The sequence below is a fragment of the Oxyura jamaicensis genome, chromosome 2 (assembly GCF_011077185.1).
Source record: "Oxyura jamaicensis isolate SHBP4307 breed ruddy duck chromosome 2, BPBGC_Ojam_1.0, whole genome shotgun sequence".
NCBI lineage: Eukaryota > Metazoa > Chordata > Aves > Anseriformes > Anatidae > Oxyura > Oxyura jamaicensis.
The window spans coordinates 95,159,639-95,187,509 of record NC_048894.1 but is presented as its reverse complement, the minus strand read 5'-3'; the positions used below and the strand labels follow the sequence as shown (position 1 = coordinate 95,187,509).

General features: G+C 35.9%; 1 protein-coding gene across 5 annotated transcripts in view; it reads left to right on the top strand.

The window, feature by feature from the left end:
- Positions 1-27,871, top strand: part of LOC118161925 (dynein heavy chain 5, axonemal-like) — a 147,846-nt gene that overhangs the window by 25,565 nt on the left and 94,410 nt on the right. For 4 of the 5 annotated variants that reach the window (XM_035317703.1, XM_035317700.1, XM_035317701.1 and 1 more), the window contains exons 20-39: positions 573-724; positions 4,311-4,518; positions 5,440-5,527; positions 5,658-5,781; positions 5,891-6,054; positions 8,606-8,695; positions 9,801-10,004; positions 11,815-11,895; positions 11,979-12,383; positions 12,538-12,656; positions 14,594-14,730; positions 15,819-15,981; positions 19,250-19,361; positions 19,671-19,799; positions 21,189-21,388; positions 21,507-21,660; positions 23,794-24,060; positions 24,285-24,413; positions 24,838-25,053; positions 26,685-26,831. In XM_035317703.1, the coding sequence (XP_035173594.1) occupies positions 573-724; positions 4,311-4,518; positions 5,440-5,527; positions 5,658-5,781; positions 5,891-6,054; positions 8,606-8,695; positions 9,801-10,004; positions 11,815-11,895; positions 11,979-12,383; positions 12,538-12,656; positions 14,594-14,730; positions 15,819-15,981; positions 19,250-19,361; positions 19,671-19,799; positions 21,189-21,388; positions 21,507-21,660; positions 23,794-24,060; positions 24,285-24,413; positions 24,838-25,053; positions 26,685-26,831 (3,289 nt within the window). The remainder of the gene's footprint in view (positions 1-572; positions 725-4,310; positions 4,519-5,439; positions 5,528-5,657; positions 5,782-5,890; positions 6,055-8,605; positions 8,696-9,800; positions 10,005-11,814; positions 11,896-11,978; positions 12,384-12,537; positions 12,657-14,593; positions 14,731-15,818; positions 15,982-19,249; positions 19,362-19,670; positions 19,800-21,188; positions 21,389-21,506; positions 21,661-23,793; positions 24,061-24,284; positions 24,414-24,837; positions 25,054-26,684; positions 26,832-27,871) is intronic. The other variant, XM_035317702.1, reaches the window with a different exon arrangement.

Genomic DNA, 27,871 nt, shown 5'->3' with positions numbered 1-27,871 from the left:
TACTGCTAAGGCATCTCTGCACTATAGCATAGGCATTGCATTCTAAAATATTACAGTTAGTGTCAGAAGTGTTTTTTCTGTTACAAAAATAGGTTCTAGCTTCTAATTCTTGTTTGTGGAGCTCCATTATGTAGCTCTGTTTTCATGTAACTGTACTGGTAAGTCTTGGATCAGAATTCGGCATCTTAGGGATCTGATGTCCCAAATGTTTCAAATCTAGCTTTTCTTATAAACCTTGTTATTTCATACCTTCTCTCATGAGACAGGAAGAAGGGAACAAAAATACTGTGTTTTAAGTTTCCTGGTTTTTGACTGTAATTCATTTTCCTTGGAAGAAAGTTGCTGTAAATTGGTAACAGTCACCTTTCTGGAAGTACTTATATCTCCAATCTGGTTCTACTGTTACTGGGAAGAAAGAGACGTATTCTGAGCTAGGAAGAGCTGTGGGAAGAGTTCTTATTTTTAACATAGGGTCAGAACTTGCAACTGTTATTAAAAGAAAATGTGGCCAAACTTCTGTATGTTTCAAATATCTGAAATAAGCACACTCTAAACATGGTCATGTCTTGCAGACTTCAGAATCTATTGATCAATTACAAAGAGTGTCTGAATGGAATTCCTATTGTGCTGAAACCGCTGATGAAGCCGTTCATAGGACAAGTTGAGGATGCCCTTGCTCCAGGCATGATGGAGCTGTCATGGACTTCTTCAAACATCAATAAGTGTATGTAGTCAGAGAAGAAGTGGTGAATTGTTAATGGCGTTGTTTGGTGGTATTTGCCTGGTATTTCCTTGTCAGTTTTAGAAAGAGCATTCCACCTATACAAGGGGAAAAAAAAAGTCCATCAGGTTCCTCCTGATGGACTAAGTCAGACGAGTGAAGTGGAAACAGTGTGTTTATGTCCTGCTCTAAACTGTGGTGATCAAGTCAGGGCTGCTCAACAGCTATCTTTGAACAGCCTTTGTTAGGTCATTTGTTTTACCAGATGAATCTTTTTTTTCCCCATGCTGGACATATCCCTTTATCCCTTTTTTGTCCTCCCACATAAACAACCCAACTTTACTCTTGTGCTAATGGGTCCTGATTTTGGTACCTGCTTTGGTATTTATGTTATTCTTGCCTTAGTAACTCATACCTAGCAACTTTGTTAAATGATTAGCCCCATTTTGTTGTATACAAATGTTACTTGATTCTGCTTTCTGCCATGTTGGCATCTTGTTAATGTAGTTACCATTAGGGCTGGCCAATTGTACATCCTGTTCTGTCATTTCTGTCTGTTATGTCTTTGAATTTGTTATCTTTCTGTCTTGTTAATGTAGCCACAGGTTGGGATAAGCATTTGTCTGCACACCTCGATAATATGAACCTTCTTTTCTCCTATGTATTTCTTAGAAAGGGGTTTAGAAATGTAGAAATACTATTAGGTTCCCCAGCAACAAAGTAGCTCTGCATACATTATTTTCATCTTACCTTTAAATGTTAGAAGTGACAGAGATGATGTACACAGAAGATATCTTCTATGTAGATATACTGAGTGTTATAAGAGCTGTTGACAGTTACTGAAATGATCACCAGATGGTACTGCTGACATAAGGGAGTAGGAAATTCTGGCTTGGGAAAATGATAATGCTTCATCATCCCTTTGGTGGCAGTCCATACTGAAGTGGAAGCAAAATCACAGTTTTTTGAGGTTCTCTCTTGTTCTTAAGAATGAGGCTTTCTGTCTGCTCACTCCTGGACAATGATATTTGGTGTAAAAGGATTGGTTTTGCTTCCCGACCCACCCCCTTCTCCCTTCTTTTAACAAATGTAAGTCTCTCAGTTGAGGTATTATAAATGCAGTTGCTGATAGTACAGTGAAGTCAGTAAGGTAGTTGATTTACATCTGTGTAACTGAGTAAATGGCTTGTCATGTTTGACTGCTATCCATACTGCTGTGTTGATGGGAGGGCCTGTATAGCCTTGACTTTTTAGCTTTCTTGCAAATTTTAATGAATAACATTGCGTCATATTAGGTCTTGTGTTACAGTTCTGTTTTTTAATTACATGCCTTTTCATTAATTGAACTTAATCTGTCACATCACACTGCTGAAGTTATCATGCATTTTTACTTCTTTTTCCCCTATCAGTATCTCTCTGATCTGTTTCCAAGTAAGTGTCCACATAATGAACAAATTAAAAACTCTTCTCATGTCTGCACTCTGTTTTTATTTCTCTGTGAAAAATTGGTTTGTGGACTGACCTCCTCACGTTAGGTAGGTAATTGTAGCCTGACTAGTACTAGAATGTGAGACAAGAGAGCAAATGTGGTGCTGTAATAGTGTCTCTTATCTTCTCTGTAGAAAAATCTTTGTAACTTACGCTGAACATCCTAGAAGATACATGACTAAATTTGAAGTTGAAAATAGTAAGAGATATGCAGTATTTGCAGATTTCTGTGAAAATTCTATTTTTTTTCTAAGAAAACTTTTTAAATCTTCAATTATGCATTGAGTTTTTTTTCCACACGGCCAGTAAGAAACAACCTTATCCCTATCAAATACAGCATTAAATCAACTGTTATAATAATGTCATCGAAATGGAAATACATAAAACCCTTGGCGAGACTTATGCGTTGCAGTTCTGTGAGAAGACAGTAGCTCATGCTTGTAAATCAATTCTCAGTTCAGGCAGACTGTTGTTATATTTTCACTTTTTTTTCTTGAAAACGAAACACAGCAAAAGTAAACAGGGACAGTTGCATGCATGGGTTTGTACAGCTGTTCATTTGTGACTGTGCCATGTGGCACTGGTACACAGGGCTCTGACCAGTGTCTAAGGCAGGGCTAGCCACCTTTTAGCCCTTTACTTGATCTTTGACCAGAATGTAAAAAACAATGGCAAGCTTTTCTTTTGTTCGTGTTATATCTTTGTCTTAAATGATTTTTTGTGCTTGGTTTACATAGTTTAGTAACACGTCATACAGGAGGTCATTTCAATATTATTTACTCTCTACACAATGCTAAGATACCATCGGCTATGTTAGTATCTGAATAGCTATAATTCAGGCTGTACTGGTTCTTGGATTAGCATTGGTTCTGGTGGAAACTGGCTTTATTTTGACAACAAGGTAAAGGCTACACAGCAAGAATATCTGGGCTACCTACTCTTTCCTGCAGCTGCATCTCCCTGAGAAATTAATTCTTTCTTTTAGATTATATATATCATATGTTTTTGAGGATATGCAAAGTTTAATGTGTCCAGAATGTATGTTGGACACTTACAAATTTAGACATTGGTGCAGTATATACAAAATAACTCTGACCTGCCACAGCTGTGCTGAACTCACCGTGCATCTGGTTAATGTCTTAAGTGCCTAGTTCCATCTAATATGTAGAAGCATGGGAGCCTGTGGCTACCTTCTAGATTAAAACCAAAAAACTAGAGGAAAAAAATGGTTTTAGGACTACCTACTTTATGTATTTTGGAAAAAAAAAAGGGGTGCCTAAGGAATGTGTTGGATGGTTTGTCCATTCCAGTCAATAAAAAAGACAAGACCCATTCATTAACTTCCTAATAGAAATAATTTTCTATTTAAAGCATCCAACAGTTGGAAACTACTGTCACACTGCTGTGTTTTAGACTTCATAGTGATTTCTTTCTACATACAGCAAGAAAAAGTACTGGTGATTCCAATGATACTGTCTGTTTAATAACCAAAGTCAAGTGACTTATTTCTTTTGTTTTACAATGCAAGTATGGAAGACAGGGAAAGAATTTGTGCACCCTATTCAGAAATAATTATTTTTAACCTAGTTTGATAAACACATCTGTTAAAGAATTTATTTTATCTTTTTCAAATTAAGTTAGATCATGCACATGAAAGAAGAAATCTAGTGGTTTAACCAACATGTGATCTTGGTGTTAGGAATTTTAGCTATTGAATTTATTAGTTGATCACAATGATACAATACTGGCTTTCATTCTGTATCTGCGTAGGAGAAACAAAATATTTTTTCGACCATTGTATCCTTTCTTTTTTCCACTGTATTTTGTTAGTCATTTCCATTACAATATTCCTTAATACACAGAAGAAGAGGTATTTTGAAGGCTATTCTGCTATTTATTGTAAAATGGTTTCATTTAAAGACTCCAAATACAGCAAGCCCATCATGTTTTGGTTTCAGGCCTCAATTCTATTTCAGGCCTTAATTCTATATTTTATTGTCGTTAAATCCTCATTTCAATGCAATACTTTGGGGGGTGGGAGAGGAGATTTAAAAGGCCTGTATTTTGCATGACTTATTTTCACTTTGTTTTATTTGCTTAGTTATTGAGAATGTTTATAGTACCATGAGGGAATTGGACTTTATAGTCAAAGAAGCTGCTGATACCCTGGAATGCAGAATTGAAAGAGTTCTGGAGGATATGTCAAACACTGCTCTGATAATTTTGCCAGAAGATGAACCTATGGATGTGCTTGCATTTCTGGAACAGACAGAAAATCTCGCTATCTCTACTGCTCACAAACTGTCTCAGTAGGTTTACTGCATAGATTTGAAGATGTGATTTGGGAGGGATTATTCATGTATTACTTTTTTATTCATAGAGAATATACTTTTAAACATTTATTCTTACTGTTACTGACTACTAGTCTGAAGCAAAATGATAGTCTCAGGATGCAGGGGACAAATTCCCAAGTAACTTGAATACAGCAGATGTAAAATTGCATCTATAGTGCTTAGCATTTCAGGTTTTAGTTCTTACGGCATTCTAATCAATAGCAAGAAAAACTGAGATAGTTGACTTGAAGTGTCATCCCAGTGCGAATTGCTTGATTCTTAATGGTAGCTAGCTAATGTAAGACTTCCCCATTCTCACAGGGCTGCAAATTTTTTAGTTTATGATTATTTTCCAGGATACAACATGTTAGTTCTGTTCTTCTCCAAAAACATGTTTATGCTCATTTTGCAAATTACTCACAATACTCACCTTGTATTTATTTTGGTTTTATTTTTACTAGTTTTGATTTCAGAATCAGAAAAGATATCAAATACATACCTAACGTTATTTTATTGAATTGTCCTGTTATGCCTGCTCTTCCTCCCTCCCTCCCTCCCTCCCTCCCTCCCTCCCTCCCTCCCTCCCTTCTCCTTAACTTTTTAGCAGGAAAATAACTTAATTTCTTTAATGATTTTGAAGTCCAGTTGAATCAGATATAATAGAGTCTGACAAATGGTTTTCTGGATAGTTTGCGTATCTCAATTCTCTGTATGACCAAGCAGTAGGAACAAGCTGAAAAGTGTAAGGGCATTTCCCTTTCCCTGCATATACGGCTCTTCAGAATGCAGTGGAACTGGTTGTGTATGCCTGGAAATATGCAAAGAGTATTCATTATGTTTGATTCCCTGTGTGTGACTGTAAGGTGTTTTTTGTTGTTGTTGTTGTTTTTTTTTTAGGCAGAGTCAGCAAGTGGAATGCTGTGCATATGAATTGGTAGATACTCTTAAGCACAGGCTGAAAGCAGATGCCAGAAGAACTCTGGAGGTAAGACCAGTACAAAAAGTAACCCCCAGTATAAAAAGTAACCTTTTATAACCTACTCAGATACTTGTTATTTCATACGTATGTTGGACAATATGGTTATTTTCCTAAAAAAATCCCTTTAATTCTTCAGGATTCATATACCTGTACACATCTTGACACGAAACAGAAAACACGCTGCCAAGAATGCCTACCTTGTTGTTACTATAATCTCATGGGACAGCTTTGTCAGAAGAATACTGACTCTTTAGTCAGATGTGAGTCTTTTGCTTTCATATATGTTTAGCTTTTTAATATTACTTATTTTTTCCCAAGCTTATTGTGGCAAAAAAATATAACCTCACTTAAATATTTGTGTTTATTTAGGCACGAAGATTTCCTTAGAGTCCTTGAGACATCGATTGCGTGTTGTTGACTCTAGGTATCAGATGACCAAGTCTGTAGAGCCACAGAGGGTTCCTTTGTTCAAAACTGAATTTCAGCTATCTATTCCTAATGTTGTCTTGAGACCAAGTCTTGAAGATATTCAGGTAACAGAATAATTGCACATACCAGTCATTTTTGGTAAAAACATGTATAAATGCATTTTAAAACAAGATGTGCAAGTTTAATCTGGTATTATCAATAAAAAGAGGGGAGGAAAAGATGAAAAGTCACTTGAGTTCATGTGACATCCCTGGGTGCTAAGAACAAAGTCATTGATCAGGTTTGTTATGAGGGCCAACTATTTTCCTAAAAGCTCAGTAACTCCTGTTCACAACCCTTAGAGGCTAATATTTCAAAGCAAATAAAAAACCCAAAATGAATGCCATTGATACAGCCTTATTTGATGTCATTGATAAAGATATTTAAACAGCACTGGTCCAAATACAGACCCCTGAGAAACACCACCCATCACCAGCCTCCACCTGGATATCAAACCATTGACCACCACTCTCTGGATGCATCCACCCAGCTAATTCTTTATCCAGCGAATAGTCCACCCTTCAAATCCATCTCTCTCCAATTTAGAGATAAGGATGTTGTATGGGGATCATGTCAAAGGCCTTACAGAAGTCCAGGTATGACATCAGTCGGTCTTCCCTTGTCAGCTGATGTCACTCCATGTCACTCCATGTCACTCCTTGTCACTCCATCACAGAAAGCCACCAGGTTAATCAGGCACAATTTGCCCTTGATGAAGACATGCTGGGTATCTCAGATCACCTCTTTGTCTTGCATGTGCTTTAACATTGCTTCCAGGAGGATCTGTTCCATGATCTTTCCAAGCACAGAGGTGAGGCTCACAGGTCTGTAGTTCCCCAGGTCATGAACTCAAATAGGACGTGGTCACTGCAGCTGTTACTGTCTCCAGTCTTAACCTCTTTAGTGAGTTCATCTGCATTGGTAGGCACCAGGCTCAGTATCACTTCTCCTCTGGTTGGTTTGTCTAACAGCTGGACCAGGAAATTATCCTTGATGCATTCCAGGAGTCTCCAGGATTGCTTGCAGCCTGCAGTGCTGCTTTCCCAGCAGACATCTGGGTGGTTGAAATCCCCCACCAGGATGAGTACCTGCAAGTGTGATGTTTCTTGCAGCTGAAGCAGAAAGGCTTCATCCACAGGCTTTCATTGATCAGGCGGCCTGCTGTAGACCCCGACCACAAGCTGTCCTTTATTGTTCTGGTCCTTAACTTCTACCCCAAAGCTCTCAACCTGTCCCTGGCAGTTTCTCAGAGGCAGCTCTTTGCAATCTATCAATTTCTTAACATAGAGAACAACATCCCTGCCCTTCCTCCTTCTCTGCCTATCTCTTCTGAAGAGCTTGCAGCCCTCAGTTGCAGTGTTCCAGTTGTGCGATTTGTCCCACCACATATCTGTGATAGCAATTAGGTCAAAGTTTTCTAATTGCACCATGGTTTCCAACTCCAACTTGAGGGTGTGACCAAGATCATATAACCCCAAACCCTGAGCATTCACCTGATCTGTCTCCTTCTTCTTGGGTCCCAGTCTCCAACTGGGAGGGGCATGCTAGCCATGCTCCTCTGATCCCTTCAACATCTTTCCGAGGGACATAAAGTCCCCTTTGATATTTCAGAGTCTCTTCATTGCTGCGTTATTCTACCCTACATGCAAGAGTAGGAATGGGTAGTTCCTCTGGCTTTAACAGGTTTGGTAGCCTCTTCATATCATGAACGTGGGTCCCCAGCACACAGAAAACCTCTCTAGAGAGATTGTCTGGACAGCAGATAGGTGCTTCAGTGCCTCTCAGTGAGGAATCTCAAATTACTAACACCCTTCGTGCTTTTTGGTGGCACTGGTTCTAATGCAGGTGGTTGGTTGGTCCGACTTTGGTTATCCTTTCCTGGGTCCTGACCATCACTCATGTGCTCTCCATTTTCCAGCCCCAGGAGACTGTATCTGCTCCTAGGGGCACTCCTCCTCCTGCTCTGAGCAGAGGCAAGGGTCCAGTCTCCCTTGTCTTGTGAGTCAGCCAAGTCCGTCAGCCCAGGGTTGGAAGCCAGCTTACCTGCCCCTTGCCAGACCTTAAGGCAGGGCTGTCACTCAGCCCGTGCCAGCGCACAGTGCCACATGTCAATCTCTCACCCAGATCCCACAAATCAGGCCATGGAGTGTAATTTTAAAATACAATAGGTAGAAAATGTTATATAGTAATTTATATAGTTCCTTGCATAGATTACAAACTAGAACATCACAAATTCAGATAAATTTACTCAGACTTTCTGATGTGAAAATGTAATTTATAATAACTATGTTTACAACCCTGTTAAGAGGAAGTAGTACTATAATTGTTATGATCCCCAGTGATCCATGATTAATGTTCATAGATCTGTCTTATTCTTGTTTGAAAGAGACATAAATGTAGGAGGACTGACTTAATAAAGCTTTATGGAGTACTCTTTCCCATTACAAAATGTGTTTTGGATGATCCTACTTCATGCTTATTAGAATATTTCTGATAATGATAGAAGTATAACTTCTCCATTTTGGTATTTTTTTGAGGATCTTTTTTTTTTTTTTTTTTTTTTCCTCTTGTTGTAATCTCTCTTTGTGCTCAAGGTAAATGTTTTACTGTTTTCAGAGTGCTGTAAACAAAGCAGTAAATATAATATTATCAATAGCCAAACATATCCCCCTGTGGAAATTTGCTTACTTACATCATAAGCAGCAGGTGAGTGTTTTATTTTGATTATTTTAAAATTTCAATATTTTGATTAACACTTCTTAATTTCATAAGAGTATGTTCTGTAGCAATACTTTGATTTGTAATGTGGGAGATCTTCATTTTAAGTGTCAGCCTAGATTTTAATGTCTAAATCAAGTAATTGAACAAAGAGTAAACATTTATAATATTTATGTTTGGTGCTTTTTAGTATTAAAATCAAAAGTAGCTTTACTAGAAATCTTTTAAAAATGCTATTCAACTGTGACAATGATGTGTGAAAACTAATGTTATCCATGTGTACTTCTAGCTGAGTATAAATTATTGTTAGTTTTCTCAAGCAAAAACTGAAATTTAAACTAAAGTAAATAAAATATACATATTTTAACTGGCATTAAAATGAGCACTAAAACTTTGGGAAGGTCTGGGGTATATATAGAAACTCAAATTTGCTGATGTACTCAAATTTGCTGATGTACAGAAATGCACAATAATGGTAATCAGATGGCCTTAAGTCCATCCTCTAAAAATGAAATACAGACCTGAGCTGAAAAGCATCCTTTTAAATATATCTTCCTATTTTGTCAATCTGACATAAAAAACAGATCAGCACATTTGCATGAAAAGAACCATGCAAGTACTGGAAATAAAAATGAGCAATTAGGATAGAGTGAGTTGATATGTGTTTTCCCAAGCAAAATTTTTGGCTTACTTCTAAGCAGCCAACTCTGAACTGCCTTCAGCACTTTTTTTTGGCCAAGAAATGGGTATCGATTGTAATTCTGTGCTACAAGAGGCAGGAAGACCTGAGCAGTTGTGTAGGAGCACGAAATAGCACAATTGTACTAGCGTGTGACACACATTTGACAGAAGTCGTTCAGAGATGATTAATATTAATTGCTCCACATGACAAAAATTAAAAAAAATTACCTTTAACCCTAGAGCTATAGTTCTGTAAAAATCAAATTTAAGAATGGGGAGCCTCCTTGTGTCTTTCTTTGCACTTTCTGTCTGGTCATAGAAGTACTTATTGTGTATGCCTTATTGGGCATTCAACAATGTAAAATAAATAAAACCACTGAACATATATTTATTTTTGTTTAATTTATGCCAGGTTGAACAAGCTGTTGCCATAGAGCTAGGTGATGAGAACAAACTCACCAGAATGGTGGCACTGAAGCCTTTAGACAAGCAGATCATCGAGCATAAGGATGTGAACAAAGTGGTGATCCAACTAAATGCAGTTATTTTCTCTCTTAAAACTAAAGCGGCAGATCTTCTGAACAGCTTTTCTGAATTTTCAGTCATCTGGAACAAGGTTAAATACATATTTAATGAAATATTTAGCTGTACTGGGAAATGTTCTACATAAAGTGTTTAGGGTTGCATTAGGAGACTGGATGCTTGGTTTCATAGTAGAATATGTCTATGTATGTATGTCATTCTTTGCCATTCAAACTATCTAACAAGAAGGCAGAAAACCAAAAAAGAATATTGGGAGCGTAAGCAAACTTATGCTTTCATATGCTTATACATCTTTCTCACAGCATCTTGTCTGTAAAGGTAATAAAAAAGAATTATTTAGCAGAATCTCTGAGAAACTGCAGACTTCAAATCTTCTGAATATTTAACTGACTAGCACTCCTTCAGCAAGCACTGCTGAAAGCATTTTTTCTATTTCTTCACAAAAATGATAAACTCAATCTACCAAATATTTCCAGTAATACAGGTTCCAAAGCAGAACGGAAAGCTGAAGAAAGTTGTCTTCATTAGGGAGTGAGTCCTATGACATAAATTGTAAAGCTCCAAGCACTGTTCTGGCAGGAGATATTTCATGAATATCATTTCATGAGATTTATCACCTTGTATACACTCTGATTTGTGAAATGCAACCTTGCGGGGAAGAACAGCTGCTGGTCTTACCTATCAAAGATGCTGTAGTCAGGCAGAGAAACAAGTAATCAAGATTAATTTTCTGTTTGTAACTGCTTATTGTTTTTAACTTCTCCTTCCTAAAACAACTCATAGGCTATATTAGTGACCACCATATGCCCACAGCTGACTCCTTTGCAGTTAGAGTTCAGGCTGAGACAGGGCATTTTCACCTCTTTTGGCTTCTGGGCTTCCAAATACTAATGCTTATTTACCTCAGTTTTTGGAGATACTGACTGAGCTAACCACACATTGATGGTATGTTCTTTCCCACAGACAAGGGACAATCAGTTTAGATGATGCAGTAGCACGATAATGCTTCTTTTCACTAAAATCTTCCCAAACAGTTAATTTTCTCCTTAACCTTAAAGCTCTTTAGTACCTGGCACTGTTTCCCCCACTCTATATCATTTTTGTCACACCATTGGGAGGTATCACTTGTAACTGCTACGTAGAATGGAGAAGCCATATCAGATTCTCAGAGACCTCATGGTGCAGACTGTCACTGATCTGGATAAAGATCATTTGTGTGTAATAATATAGCACATTTATTTAGACGCTATGCTGGTGATACTGAAGCTCTCAGTTCTGCAGAGACTAGCATACCTTACTTAAAGGCTGGATGTCACATTCAATGGTCTATTCCCTTTGAACAAGCTTCAACAAGCTAAATGCCCCTTCTTCCCTTATACCCATTCTTCCCTGCCCAAGTGTGGTTGCTGGCCTTCAATACCCTTTCCTCCTATGTTTGTAGCTAGAAACTGTAGTTAAATACACTATTTCAGGAAGAGTGAAGGTGGCTGAGTACATTCACTACCATTTAAATAATGATTAGAAGTAGTGAGCTGCTTTTGCTGGTTGGCAGATGGAAGGGAAGCTGGGAAGGAAATATTTCCAGCAAAGTTTCAGAAGCTACGCAGTAAATTTCGTTGTAATTTTGTATGGGTAAGGCATAGCCTGTTTGGTGTCAGTTTTTGAATTATAGATAGATTTCAAATATTTTAATAAAGAATACTGTAAAGAGAGTAAGAATCAGGAAAAGCAGATCAAATGAAGCAATCTGATCTTAATACTTACATTTTCAGCTCTATTAGAGAGGGATTATTTGTGTTCGCACAGTACATTAGGCAGCTGAATCCCACATAGGCTATTGTAATACCAATGCTAAGTAATAATTAAAATAAACTTTTATATAGGATCCAGAGGAAAAAGTGAAGGAATTTGTAGAGACTAAACCAACAATGGCTGAATTCCAAACTCAAATCAGATACTTCTCTGTAAGTATTATGTCTTCAATAAAAATGAACTGTTTAGAGAAATTGTAGTGAAATTAAACATTGATCACTTGTGTTTTTCTTAGCAATTAGAAATGCAAATCAGAGAAATGCCAAATCACCATGTACTGGAATCAGTGGATATTGCAACAGAGTCATTGAAAATATCCTTAATTCAAGAATGCCGCTCAAGACAAAGAACATTTGGATTAGCTTTGAATAAAAAGTCTGCCACAGACATGGATGAAATTTATTCATTCATTGAAAATCTTAGCAAGAGATTAAGCAGGCCTATCCAGGACCTTGATGATGTACGGGGAGCAATGGAAGCACTAAAAGAAATTAGGGAGAATGAGATTAGAATTGACATGACAGTCGGACCTATAGAAGAATCTTACTCTGTGCTTAATAAATACAATCTGCTCTTTCAAGATGGAAACACAGAAAGAGTTGATGGATTGGCTTATGCTTGGAAGAACCTCAACACACAGGTATCACAGCTGTGTTGTTTCTCAAAACATCTATAGTAAAGTTACTGTTAGCCTTTTTAATGTTGAAAAAGCATAACAAAACTATTTTCTTACTTAAAACTCTCTGCTGATTTCCATCTCTTTATTCCTGTTTTTCCTCTTTGTCTACATTTAGGCATTGCAGGTTGAGGACTTGCTGCTGAAGGTACAGCCAGGCTTGAAAACAGATTTACTGAATGGTGTTCAGAAATTCCAGATTGATACTGCAGAATTTTACAAAGACTATGATGAAAAGTAGGTGAACTGTGATGCAGTACAATTATGCTTCGTTAGGGATTGTTCAAAAATGGTGCATCTAAAGAGCTTCAGAAAATAAACACAAAACAGCCTCAGTATACGTATGACAGATGATTTTTTTTAAAAAAAAGCCTAATTTCAGAATAATGTAAATTGTGCAGATACTCTTATGGTTACAGATTGAATACCACAATTTCAGTGCTGGAGCTGGTGAAATCCAGAAGTGTTAATAGGTTGAGGAAAAACAAAACAATACAGATCCTCAGTCCTGATCCAAATTTAAAGTCTTTTGTGGGTTCTAAACTCAACAAAGCACGTAAGTAGATACTTAAGCATGTAGGTAGTACCTTGGAAGCGAGCGGAGATTCCAATTCTGGATGTTTCTAAGCTCATTGAGTTCTCTTTACAAGTATGTTTACTTTTACTTTTTTAATTTAAATTGTGGAGTATGCGTACTTCATTGGACACTTCCATGTTAGCAAGTGATGTGGCACAAAGAAGGGAAGACAAGAATTTGTTTTGCTGTGATCTGTTGTGGTTATAGGACAATAAATTCACAGTGTGTGTGTTCTGGCAAGGAGGTTAATGTCAGCTGCTGATCCTGGATGTGCACTGCTTGAAGTCATGCTGGCAGTGCATTTTTGTGCACACCTGAAAACTCAAGCTGTAGACCCAAGGTGAATTTGCCCCTAAAAGGAGTCTGGTAGAGCACTAAATTGCTCTGTGCAGATGCATGCATAGTGCTGACTGCAGTTCTGCTCTCTGAATTGTCCAGATAACTTAATGGAACCCCTCTGTGGCTGCTACCAGTTGTAAGGACCTTAGAGTCCTTAAACCCCTTTCTGGAGGTCCATTTGCCTGGGCTTAGGGCCAGCTTAAAGCTAGTACATCTGAGGGCTCCTCTCTTCCTTTGGTGGTCTAGTACAGAGAGCACTCCCAGATAGCTCTGCCAGGACGCCTTAGCAAGGGCTGACACCTCTTCCTGTGGGATTTGCCTTTAGGCTGAGGCTTCACTGCTTGGCCCTCCCTTCCGACTTAGAGCTCCAGCTGTGTCACAGCTATGCCTGTGCCTGGACATGGACTCTGCTGAGCTGAACCTGGATCCCAACACACAGACTCTCTTCTCAGCCTGATCCCACTCTGAGCTTCCTTGGTAGCCAATGGGCTGCGCCTCATCCTGGTGGCTTTGATTAGACCTGTTCCTGACCCTGACTCACTGACACACCTTCCCTGCTTGGTCCTGCATAATTATTGTGGACTTGTTTGAAGATCTGGACTCACTTAAACCTGACTATCTTCCCTGCAGCCTGCCCTGCTCTCATTCCTTAGGTGCCTGTATTTCTTTTTAGAAGTAACTATGGCACAGCAGAGTATGATATCCTTGCAGTTCTCATCCCCAAATACTGTTATGATGCAGCCAAGAAGTGGTCCCAGACATGAATGCTGGGGATTACAGTCAGATGAGATGGATTCGATTAGGGCAAAATCATAATTCTTTTGTTTTTCTGATTGTTTAATTATGGTTCTAGTACCAGCTACCACAGTTTTCACCCCTGAAATATACACCTACTGTATTTCCTCTTTTAATGGTATGTGTTTTGCAGAAGAAACAAAAAGAAATAGAAAACAACAAAACAAAACATTTGTAGATCTTTTTAGCTGTTTGTCATATGTATTGGTAACACAGATTAATTGTATAATTAGAAAATCTATTGGGATTTCTGTCAGGGGATACTCAGTATGTAGTGTTGGGACATGTATTTTCTCTTTCTAATATCTATTATGAAGATTTCTAGGAAAAAAAAAATAAAAAAAGAAAAGAAAATGTTAAATACTGCTCAGTAAGTCAGGCCTGTATTCTGTTGTGCTTCTTTGTGAAACCTGTATGGATGATACTTGCACTTTTTTTTTTTTTTTTTTTTTTGTCTTTTCAGGGGCCCCAGTGTGGAGAATGTTCCTCCTCATGAAGCAAGTGACAGATTACAGATTTTTCAAGCTAAATTTGATGAACTGTGGAGGAAGTATATCTCTCTTTCTGGTGGGGAAGAATTATTTGGTCTTCCTATCACAGGTATTTTCTTAGGGAATAAGGACACCTGGTCCTAGGCTATTATGTATATAAATAAATTTTGGTGGGCCCTGCTTAATACATTTAGTGTTGGATTCATTGCAGAAAAAATCCTTGCAGTAAATTGTAATTGTGTTTCCTATGAATTATGTGAAAAAGTGGCTGTCAGTCTGCACACACATAAACGTCCAGTGGGAAAAAAAATGCACTGCTCCATGCATCTCAGGAAGGATCCAACTGCTCAGCTCTCTTGTTTTTTCTGTTCAGAGCTAAGCACACCCCCTTTTTTTTTTTTTTTTTTTTTTTTTTTTTCCATATCCAAATCTGGGGAGTGTGTCGAAAAAGTACTCATGTTTCCCTCTACCAGATATATAATGAATTCACTTGGCTTGTGCAACTGATCTATAATATCTTTATGACTCCTAATCAGACACATTTCAAGTTTTGGAGACCACCATGTGAATGACAGTTACAGCAAAAAGTATGATAAGCACTTCAATTGGTACATACTAAATTCAGTATTTTCTTGTCTGAACACATAAGCAATAATCACGGTATATTTAACTAGGAAGTCCCAAAGAAAAAAACTAAAGAAAACATTTCAGTTAAGTAGTTCTATTTTAAATAATTTTACTACATAACATATGTTACATTGCTATGTCAAAAGCAACTGTTCCCCTCCTACCCCCCCCCCCCCAACCTCTGCTTCTGAAGTAAATAGCACAAATTAATATGGGGAGTATTTTAGTTTTTGTATAAAACCACAGTGCATTTCTTGACATTTCAACTACTTTTTCAACATAATCTTCTTCACAGAGGTATGTGAAGCACCTCCCATGTAAGATTACATTTGCCATTTTAGAAGAATATTTATTAAAACCCAGCAATCTAAATAATCTCTGTGCATTAAAATCTGGTGTCCTTACATAATGTAACTAGGAAAGTTTGTTATATTAGACACTAGAAGACTTCAATTATGATTCCATGCATTTATTAAATATCAATTTTAGAAATACATGGATTTTTATGTTCATGAATACAGTTGTACCTAGTTAACATTCACAAATCTCTCTTTTTAAAATTTGAAACAGAGTATCCTGAACTGCACAAAATTAAACGTGAGCTTTCATTGCTTCAGAAACTTTACGGTCTTTATAATTCAGTTATTGATAATATCAATGGATACAATGAAATGCTTTGGAATGATTTAAATATTGAAAAAATCAACAACGAACTTCTGGATTTTCAAAACAAGTAGGTTGTTATTTATTGAAGTGTGTGCAGTTTTTATTTCTCACTTTTCTGTGTTAATTATGTTGTGAAAATTACCTCGAGGGGCAAAAATATCTTGATTTATTTCAAACTCAGGCTCGCTTGACTGCTCAGCTTAGTTGCACTAGTTTCAAACTGGTCCAATATGCAGTTAGCACATGAGCTTGTTTAGACCAGTCTGTGAGTGACCAGCCTGTGAGTGACTTCAGGCTTTGCGGGGTATAGTAACTTTGTAAATTGTAGCTTATCTAATGAATAAAATTAACTGAAGGTACGTAAACCTGAGGCAATATGAATGTAAGAAGGAATAACCTTCATAGCTGATCTTCATGTATAGCATTTTCAGTGATTTAGTTTACAGCTAATTAATTGTTAGTCTGTGGTGTTGGGCAGAATTTTGATGTTACTGTCTGCTTCTGCGCATTTGTATAGAATTAAATTGTTATTTCAGCAAGGGTAGGCACTCACACTGACTTCCAAGAGGTTATTTCAGAATTGCTAGAAAAAAGGAATATTGTTACAGGCAAAAGTGGAGAGCTGATGTTCAGGCCTTAAGTATTCTGTGCACCCATTCATTCCTTGAGAGTAGTTATCTATTCCAGTCGCTCTTTTGCTCTTAATGGATTTACAAACTCTATGTCAGAAACAAATTACATGCAAAAGTTTGAAAACAAATATGCAGTATTTTTATCCTGTCATCTGGAGGGAAAACACATCATGTTTTTTTTTAATGAAAAACAGATGAAATGTTTTCTATCTTCTTTAATATAAACATTTTCTTCACTTATTTACGCAGTGGCACTGATGACTTTCTCAGTGAGTTTTGTCAAGACAATTTCATACTCAATATAAAGAGCCTTCTCTTCTGCAGAGCCTTTCTTCTGGAACAGCCAGCCTCTTTGCTTCACACATAGTTCTATCAGCTTTTGATTTTGGATTCACCAATGTGACCTGAGAGAGACTTCAGTGTATTTGGCATATCTTTCAAGAGTTTGAGATCAAATTTTTTTTTTTTTTTTTTTTTTTTCCTCTCATTCCATGTCTTTGAAAAGTGTTGGAAAGGTTACCTGTGCTCAGGCTTTTTAGTCATATGGTATTTTGAGCATGTCACCATTTTATCAAGGGCCATTTCTGTAGACACTGAAGGGGTGCAGTATAGATTTTCTTCGTTTCCTGGAAAAACTGAGTGAGTGAATTAGTTTTTAGTAATTTGTTTAAAAAAATAGATTTTTTTTAGAGTAATAGTAAAAATGAATGTATTTAAAATATATCACCTGTTTGATAAGTCCTGGTATCATTTCAGTAGAATTCTGTAATCCACATCATCATTGTTTCCACATATAATTATGTTTCACAGGGAGGCATAACTATTCTTATGTTGTCTTTTAGTGGAACTCAAAAGGAAGCCACTGCACAATAACAGCTTTGAACATTATGTGTTTCTATTTACTTCAGGTTCCTTTTTATTATTTTTTACCCTCTCAGGTGATTTGGAGCAGTGAAACCACTAATAGGCAGTAAACATTTTTTATAATACAAGTCTAACCCAGTACTATCCTTCCTTTGGCAGACTTTAGACTTGCTAGCGTTATTGCATCAAGCTATTCTCTTTAATTCTGGAGAGTTTTAAACAGTGTACAGGAAATACCCACAGAAAGAAATAAGATGGTATGTTGTGTTAAAAAATGAGCAGGAATACAGGAAATGTTGATAGTATTTTCCCATAATTCTAAATATGCACATAGTTTTTTAGTGTAATGTTCTTTTTTGCTACCCCTTTAAAAAATAGTATAATAGAAAAAAGAATCATGAAAAGAAGATTCTTAAAAATGACTGTTGGTGCAAATAATTCAATTTAAAAAGAGATTAAAAGGACGAATACTTTTTTTTTTTTTCCTTTTTAATGCCTGCAGGAAGGAACATTATAGGAGTTTATAGTAACAGCTTGAGGGGAGTTTCCCTTTTATAATAATGCTACTTTTTCCCTTTATAATAATACTTATTTTAAGAGAATGTCCAGTAAGTCTAAGAAGGAAATTTAATCCTGATAATGGAATATTTTTTTAATGTAGTACATAAGTCATGAAACTTGTTGTTAGAAGAGATCAAAACAAAGAAAAATGTTATTTGTATTTAAAAAATGATGAGTTTTCATTACCAGGTGAAGAGCTCCATTTCCAATTGCGAGCCTAAGACACTGTTTGTAAGCATGTTTGTTTTGCCTCAGTGTATAAGTAGCCAGAAACTGGTTCTTAAAGCATTATACACTATTCTACAATGCTTTTGTCTAGTGTATTTGATATTGTCTATTGTTGTATTCAAGATGAAAGACTACAGAGACCATTGCAGTGCTATGACAGTATACGTATGTTTGTAGAATCATAGAATGGTTTGGGTTGGAAGGGACCATAAAGATCACCTAATGCCAACCGTGCTACCACGGGCAAGGACATCTCCCATCACACCAGTGCACAGTGAAGAATTCACACATGCTCCTGTGTTGTGTGACAGATCTGTCTGATTTTGAGCTGTGAAAAATGTAAAATTTCTTTGAAGGATTTTTTCACGATGGATTGGTTTTGTGCTCTTTCTCCTTTCTGCCATTGATCTGTAAGAGAAATGCTGTCAGCCTTTAGTCCATAACTTTGGCAGATGTAAATTGACATAACTTGTTGGAAGTAAATGGAACTGTGACAATTCATAGTACTAGATATCCTTAATTTTCATTTCTTTTTCATACTGAAATTGTGCATTAAGGAAGACTTTTCTTTAAATGTCTTTCATGCAAACTAGGTATAAAATAGGACTTATCTGACTGAAACTGAAGTATTTTTCTGTTTGCAGGCTGATCAATTTTGTTTTAGGATGTACTTTATTTTGCTTGAAAAAAAATGTGTTGTTTAATCCTTTTTTTTTTTTTTTCCCCTTTACAAAACTGGGTGTATTTTCAAAGTTTTCATAAGGCAGTGATACTGCAAAAGCTTAAGTTCAGACATAGGTTTGCACATAAAATTAACCTTTTTAATGTAAAGTGAAATGGAAACCAAACTGTTCAAGTGTGTTTTTACTGTCTTTAGCAGTGTTCCATGCCTGCAGTCAGAAATAATCGGCTATATTTTATGTTGTGAGCTTGTAACTGGATTTTTCTTTATGGGTCCACTGGTTGAAAAATGAAAATATATTCTATTATTAAATATTGAATTGTGGTTATGAAAAATCAATTATTTCTTCTTTTATGTTTATTTTATAGAATCCGTAAGTTACCTAAAGCACTGAAGGAACGGCAAGCATTTCAAGACCTAAAAAAGAAAATTGATGACTTTGCAGAAAGCTGTCCTTTGCTTGAAATGATGGCAAACAAAGTATGCTTGGCATAATAATTTGGAGATAAAATTCACTTGAAAAACTGTTTATGACTACAGGAGGCTTTCCATGATTACTTTTACAGATTAAAACAGCTTTATTTGTGGCAAAAATCTAGTTACCATTAGTTACAGAAAAGTAAAACAAAAAACTTCATGGTGTGATAAGGAGAACTATTAATGCTTTCAGTAGAGGGGAAATCCAGACTTCTCTACTTGTTTAACATATATATTGGAAAAGTATCTGATCATTCTCATCTTAAAAATATTAGATTTTAAAACCTTCCTAATTTCTATGGACTTTTCTAGGCAATGATGTCACGACACTGGGAAAGAATTGCACAAGTAACTGGACATCACTTTGATATTGACTCTGAAAATTTCTCTTTGAAAAACATAATGGATGCCTCTTTATTAAAATACAAAGAAGATATTGAGGTATAGATTCTTTTCTCTTTGTTTTTAATGATTGTCTTGTGATCTGGAACTGCGTACTTTTGGAACCCTGTTTCTAGTCAGCTTTGTAACCTAAACAAATTTGACTTTTGTTGGAGAATTCTTTTGAAGAATGGAGTTTGGTAGCTGGTATCAGCAGTGATGATTAGTTTATTTCCTTTTATCCTGGAGAACAGTTAAATGAATAACTGGTGTTACACTAATCCCTCCCTAGAAGGATTTTTGTTGTTTTAAGAGTAGTGGGATTCTGTCATACTTATGTTTTAGGGTCTGCCTACTTATATATATATATATATATATATATATATATATTCTTCTTTTTAAGTGTTTCATCAGAGAAAAAAAAATAGTCATCATAAATCTGATCCTGTTAAATGCTTGAAATCCTTGGAATGTTGTAGAAGTGAGGCATCTTATTAATTAAATGCTTAAAAAGTATTAAAGGAGAGTAGGGTTATTTTATATTTAAAACTGACTCTTCACACAAGCACATAGGAATGAGAAAGCTTATGTAACATGCACATACTGCAAAGATATTGCCCCCTCCATTTTGGGGACAATAGTTATCTATCAAGTACTAGCTTTATGCTATTGTTACCTTTTGCAAGCATAAAGAATAACTAAAAATAAAGAAGGAAAGACCCAGCTGTTTCAAACTTCAGTTTCATTGTGAATCTGTTTGCTAAAGCTGTGGTCTCTCCACGGTAGTGACCTGATTTATCTAGTGCCACAAAGGATGTACACTTCTAAGACAGAAACATGAAAAATCAAATCTCAGCTGTACCCAGTTTCCAGGCAAGAATTTAAGCCTTTTAAACAGTTCAGAGTGATAGCTTTACATTCAAAGGAAGATTTTAAGCCTGTGATGGCATCTAGTATACTCCTGAACCTGAACTTGGGGTAGTCCAATCTGAGTAGCTACACTTCTTCTTTCTGATGCAATAGCCAATTTTATGATATTCCTGTCCTCATGGTCTTCAAGAGGTAGCAGACAGTCATGTTGCCTCCACACACTCTGGTCTTAGACTGTTTCCTGTTTTTGACTGGTAATGCGAGTTTTCCCTAACCTCCCTCAGTGGACTTCAAATTTAAAAATGTGCAGAGAGGTAAGTTATGCTTGCATATTTACTGAGCTGGTGAATTTTCAAAAGTGTAAGGTGACCGAGTACCCATAAACTATTTCATTTACAAATAATTTTGTAATAAAATCTAGTGGTAAAACATAATAATTTTGAGATGTTTTGATGTATATTTCCATTAGCTAGAGCTCACACTGAAATCTGGATCTAGCTAATGAATTTTAATTGCCTTTAAGAGTGTGCAGTATGCTAGCCTTAGAGGAATACCATTTACTAGTTTAATTTTACACAGGATATATGCATCAGCGCTGTTAAAGAAAAGGATATTGAAGCAAAATTGAAGCATGTCATCAGTGAATGGAGTACTCATACTTTCAGTTTCGGCCAATTCAAAGCACGAGGAGAACTCCTTCTGAAAGGATCAGATATATTAGAGAAAATAGCCTTGGTGGAAGACAGCCTGATGATACTGGGGTCACTCATGAGCAACAGGTACAAAAGTTAATATATGCATGTATTGTGTAAATCTATTCAAAACCAAAAGTAAAAAATTATAATCTAAGGGTTTTGTTTATTTTTTATTTTTTCCCTTTAATTGCTGTTTATACAGGTATAATGCGCCTTTTAAGTCCGCTATACAACAGTGGGTCCAGAAGTTGGCCAACACTGCAGAAATAATTGAAAACTGGATTGCTGTACAAAACCTCTGGATTTACCTTGAAGCTGTGTTTGTTGGTGGAGACATTGCAAAACAACTACCTCAGGTATGCTGATTTATGATAATACGTAAATGGCACTATGTTATAACAAGAGATTAGCCACATCACAGAGTTTACTTAAAAACACATTACAGTAATAAAGGTTTGTGGGTTATGCACAGGCACTTCAAAAGTTTTGCCAAACTGAGGTCTGTCTGGATGAACTGCATAGAACTTAGTGAAACACAAAAGAACAAGATTGTTTATAATTCAGGCTCAACTGTCCTTGTCAGCGTGCAATATTAGTGAATTATATGATAGCACAGGGTTCAGTACTACTTAATGGTACAAAACTGATTTATCATGTCTTCCATATATGCAAATGTTCCTTTCTCCCCATGTGCACATTAGTAGGCTCTAAGTTAAATAATAGTCCAATTTTGTGTATGTTCTGTACTTCCTAGGACTCTGTATATATAACTAAGTCCCACAAAGAGATGCTGTGAGACTTGGGCATCTATATGTATCGTAATCTGTGTGACGTATTGCAGTCTCTTCAAAAGGCAGTTTTGGCCTTCCATGAAGGCAGCTGCGAAAGATTTAAGAAATGCTCTGACTTCCTGCTAGAGAGAAATACTAGAACAAGTCATCTTCTCCTACTGAGAGGCTTTCATACCATTTCAACATACCACAGTTTAGTACCCTCCATGAAGGATCAACCAGTTCTATAGCTTAACAAAACCAAGATGATTTGGAAATTATTAAATACAAATTTATTTCAGGCCACACTTTTTATAATCAAAGGCTTACAATTTCCAAAACTAACATTAATTTTTGTAACTTAAGTAAAGCTTTCTTAACTGTTATGTAAGATAATACGATTTTTTTTTTAGTTCATGAGATGTGTTTATATTTTTAATGTTTATCAGAGAATCAATAGGCAGTTTCTGCAGATGAACAAATACCACAGAACAAGTGAGGTATTAGCTAACTGCTGAAACTACTACTTACAAGGATGATACATGAACCACTATTCTGGTAAAAAGCAAATGTGATTACTGCCTTTAAAGAAGGAGGAGAAGTAGGAAGAGGAGAAGCTCGGTGGAGCATTAATCATAGATTTGGTGGGCTTAATTGCAATTCCTGCATGAATACTGTAACAAAAAAAAACAAGTGGTCTGTTAGCATCTGAAAGTTAACAAGGAGATTAGTAACAGTTGGTATGGTTTTATTAGGAGCAAAACATATAAAACAAATCTAGCTTATTTTTAGTGTGGACAGCAAGCTTCATGGATAGAGGGAAAAAAAATAGTTGCTATATATCTTGATAGGCTTTTGACACTCATAATACTATCAAGAAATTAGTTTTTGATTGTTGCTCGGTAACATACAGGCAGAAAACTGAAATGCATGAACAGAAATAACTGATAGCAAGAATATTTTACACATTTTTGGCTAAAGAAACACACAAATTTGAGAGAGATAAGAATGAGGAGCTATCCATGATACACAAGAAAAGATTCAACAAGCTGGGCTTGTTTGGCTTGAAGGAGAGGAAAAACTGGGGGGAAGACCTGTTTTGGGTACTCCTTTGATCCATACTTTTAGGTCTCCGATTATTTATGACCTCGTTAACATTTCATCTGTTGTAGGTGAAAACTTTTAAAGTCACTATATCTGGAGCAGAAAAATATTTACTTTCCAGCTCTCAGTAGTTGAGAATTTGTCTCCCATCACCTACAATACCTTACTACTGCAGCAGTCGCAGGCTGTTTATACTGTTCTTGTTTGTCAAGTATTACTACTAAGTTACTCCTCATAACCTGTGTGGAGCAGCTGTTACCGCATTACACTATGTTGTGTGTTGCTGCTAGGAAGACTCATTTGTGAGAAGGCTGCTGTTTGTTTTTTGATGCAAGGTGTGTTGGAATCCTTTTATATGGATGATTTTTTGGTGCTTAACATGAAGAAAGACATTTCCAGAGCTATCCTATCGGACTCTTTCTCTTGCAATTTGAACTCCGATCATATAAACACTGATTATTATAAGCATACCTATAAATATTCATATATTAGAAAAAAAAAAAAGACTTGAGCTGCAGAGGAAATATTAAACTGTTACCTTGCCTGATGGAATTCTTTGATTTTTAGAAATTGACAAATGTGAGGAAGAACTAATGTATTTTTCACGTACTCCAGGAAGCCAGAAGATTTCAGAACATTGATAAATCATGGCAGAAAATTATGCAGAGAGCCCATGAAACATCAAACATCGTACAGTGCTGTGTTGGAGATGAGACTTTGTCACAGCTATTGCCACATTTGCTGGAACAATTGGAAATCTGTCAGAAATCCCTGACTGGGTATTTAGAAAAAAAGCGGTTAATATTTCCAAGATTTTTTTTTGTGTCTGACCCTGCTCTTCTGGAAATCCTTGGTCAAGCATCTGATTCCCATACTATTCAGGTACAAGTAATAAAGCAATAATGTTCCTACAGTCAATATTAGTAAGTGAGGGCCATGGAGGATTTTGTTCTTTAGTTGAATGAATTTTTTTCACTTGTGGAAAACCAACAGAAGGTTCTAATACATAATTTAAAGGTAGAGTAAGAATGCCATACCAGATCAGTTTATGCAACTTTTTTTTTTAAAAATTATTTTTTATTTATTTTTTTCTGATTCTATTGTAGGCACACTTATTAAGTTTGTTTGACAATGTTAACCGAGTTGGATTTAATGAAAAAAACTACGACCAGATTTTGTTGTTTGAATCTCAAGAAGGAGAACAGGTCAATATTATCGAACCAGTTATAGCTCAGGTAACAGCAGTATAAATTACACTTTTTCATGACTTATTTAGAGTAGATTTATGTTGTAGTGACCAACAGTGTTGCATCGTGATACAATTTGACTAGCCGAATGAAAACTTTCCAATGTGAACAGCATAATCAAGGCCGAAAAGGACAGGACTCTTGTCATTCTGTAACAATCACTTTAGCTGTTTTTTCCATCAGTGCTGATGTGAAGTGCTAAATCCATCACTATAAGGGCACACAGAAATGCAGTGGAGCAGAAGGAGGACAGGAATCTTTTAGATTAGAGAATAACATAAAAAGGCAAAGGGAATAGCAAAGAGGGGAGTGGGAGTTTGAAGGACTGGAAAAAAGAAGTCACACTGGGCTGTTTCTCCTTGTGAATTATTCATAAACTAATTCTTTAAAAGTATTTTCTTGTTTATTTCAGGGCAATGTGGAATTCTGGTTAGGTCAGCTGCTGAATGGGATTAGGAAAACAATCCACACCATCATTAGAGAGGCATCAGTGGCCATTAGCGACTCAGGATTTAAACTGTATGATTTTCAGGCAATGTTTCCTGCACAAATAGGACTTCTGGGAATTCAAATGATCTGGACCAGAGATGCAGAGAATGCACTGAACAGTACCAAAACAGACAAAAAGGTAGTATTTAATGAATCTCTGGGGATTAATTAAAAATATTGTTTGGATCAGTATATATTGTGAAAAAATAAAGTAATTTGTAGGAAAAAGCAAAAAATACAAATTAAGTAACTAGAATAAGAAATTAACTAACAGGAAAACAAAATAATTAAAAGTGTTAAGAGGTCACAAATCCCCCAGCATACACTTTAAAATTGTTTCTAATCCTGTGATTTTCTCTATTGTTTTGACAGCACATTAATCTTGAGAAGGGCTAGTTTGTCAGTTTGGGAATACAGTGAATCTCATCCTATTACTTTCCCAAAATCAGATTTGGAAAGAAATAAGAGTTCCCCATCTTTGGAGAAATATTTGAACTTTATGGGTTTGGTCTACTATAACAGAGTGTATTAGAATCTGCAGTTGGTGAGCTCTTTTGTTTTTTGAGGGAAGGGAAAGAATAGAAGCTATTTGAAGAGATGCTGGTTTCATCTCCAACACTCAAAGAATATATTGTTAACAGCAAGGTGTTACTAATGTAATAACATGGGCTCTCTGAAGTAGGAAGGAGAGGATATGAACTGAAGAGTTGCAAATTACTATTAATCAGGAATATACAGTGAAATGAGACTAAGAAATAGTGACACCATACTACCATAAAGGAAAATGGAGGAGAAAGGTACTTTGTTGTACTTTCATAGTCAATTAAAACAAAGACTAGACTGTAGAAAAGACCATTTAGTGTCTCCTTTTCTGCATCATACAAAGTTTTAAAAGGGTGCAGACCAGTTTTTAATACTAACTAGACTCAGATCTTTTGCATTGCCTAGAAGTTTGTTGGACAAACTCCATGTATTTTTGAGGGGTAGGGAGATTCTGTATTGCTCCGTTACTTTTGGACTGTTTTTAGCATTTTTTTTTTTTTTCTCAGCAGACAAGGGGAGTTTTGGGGTTTGCATATATTCAGAGAAAGCTTGTGTGATTGTTCTCTCACATACTTGGAACAGGAATAAATATGAACTGCCCTTTCTGACACCTCTGTGCTTTATGATTTATTGTGTACCAGGAAAATCATTGACAGAGGCTGACACAGTTTACCTAAATCAGTACTGTATAGTCATTTTGTATTTTGTGGAATTTTGAAACAGTCTGGTACCACATAAAATATTTTTATTTCAACATTGGCATTTAAGATTGCAGTACATTTTTCCTCTTGTCTGGTTAGAGGATAAGATAGATCTCTAGGTTTCTGTGCCCTCCCTGAAGAGTAGACACTGGTCAGGCTGATGTTTAATACCCAAGACCAAAGGCTTATGGTTCTGAAAAAGTACAGTACAATCATCTGAAGTTCCAATATAGAAGGAAGGAAGGAGTTCTAATATAGAGGGAATGCTAATCTTGGAAAAAAATCTTATGTGACCTTTTCACCCAGATATAAAATATTATTGTACTTAGTTGGGCTAGGAATGTGTGTGTACAGAAGGCAGCCTGCATATCCAGATTTAGGATTCTAAACCTAATAAATGCAAAGTAAACCATAGATTTCATGGGTCCAGGTGTTTGCAGATTTTTTTTTCTAAGCACTGGAAAAACAAATTATTTTTATATTAATATAGAAATATTTATATATTTGTTCTTGCTGTATGGAAAAGGTAATGCACACAACAAATCAGAAGTTTTTGGAGCTTTTAAATGATTTGATTGATATGACAACACACAATCTGACAAGAATGGAGCGCACAAAATATGAAACTTTAATCACTATTCATGTACACCAGAAGGATATCTTTGATGATTTGGTAAGTTTTTGAAAACCTGTAAGGGACTTTCTGTACGGAAGCTTTTGCACATATCATTTATAAACAAATCTTACAATGTATTCTCTTTGAGTAGCTCTGATATTAGTGCTGTGATATAGCATATCTGTTGTATTCAGTTTCATTTCATATAGATGTCATGGAGAGATAAGGGTGAATTATAGATAAGTTCATGGACTCAGACTTACTGCTTTTCAGTTTTTAAAATGGTTGTTGATACTCATGCAAAAATTCATTGTGGGCAAAAAGCTTAAATTTTTAGAATTAAGATGTTCTCACAAGTTGAAAATTTAATAAATTATTTAAATGAAATGTAAAAAAGAAAAAAATGTCCCTTTAGTATTGCTGTCAGTTGTATGTTTTCCAGTCTGGCCTCTGTGGTGATTTAAGGTAATAGTTATTTAAACATTAAAGCAGTGAGGTTTCACGTGTTTGAAATGGATAGCAACAATACCCAGAACAGATGTTTAAATGTTTTGTTTTATTTTTATAATATGGTTGCATCAAATTTCCTTTAGATAAGCTTTTTCAATGTATGAAACTACAATTATAAAAATTGGAGTAAAATAACTTTCAAAAAGCTTGCACTATGTAAAGGTTAGTAATTCAATACAACACTATTTAATTTGTGTGTGTACTTTAGGAAGATAAATATTAAATGCATGTGTAAAGAAAGAAAATCATAAAGAAATACTAAAAGTTGGAAAGAAAACTGCCAGGTTCTGAGTTAAGCAAATGGTTTTATCCTGTGCCCATAATTTTTGATTTTCATGATTAGTTTCTTAATTGGACATTTCATGATGAATTAATGTAATGACATATTATAATGAAATTGAATCACAGAAAATGGGCTAATTTTAAAGGGTCTATAAGTAAAATAAAAATTCAGGGAGAAGTCCAAGGCAAGGATCCTTAATTGATTCATCTAATATTATCCCATTCTGTTAAAACTGTTAAAACATTCTATTCCCTGCTAAATGTCTTTTTTTTTTTTTTTTTTTTTTTTTTTTTTTTTTTTTTTT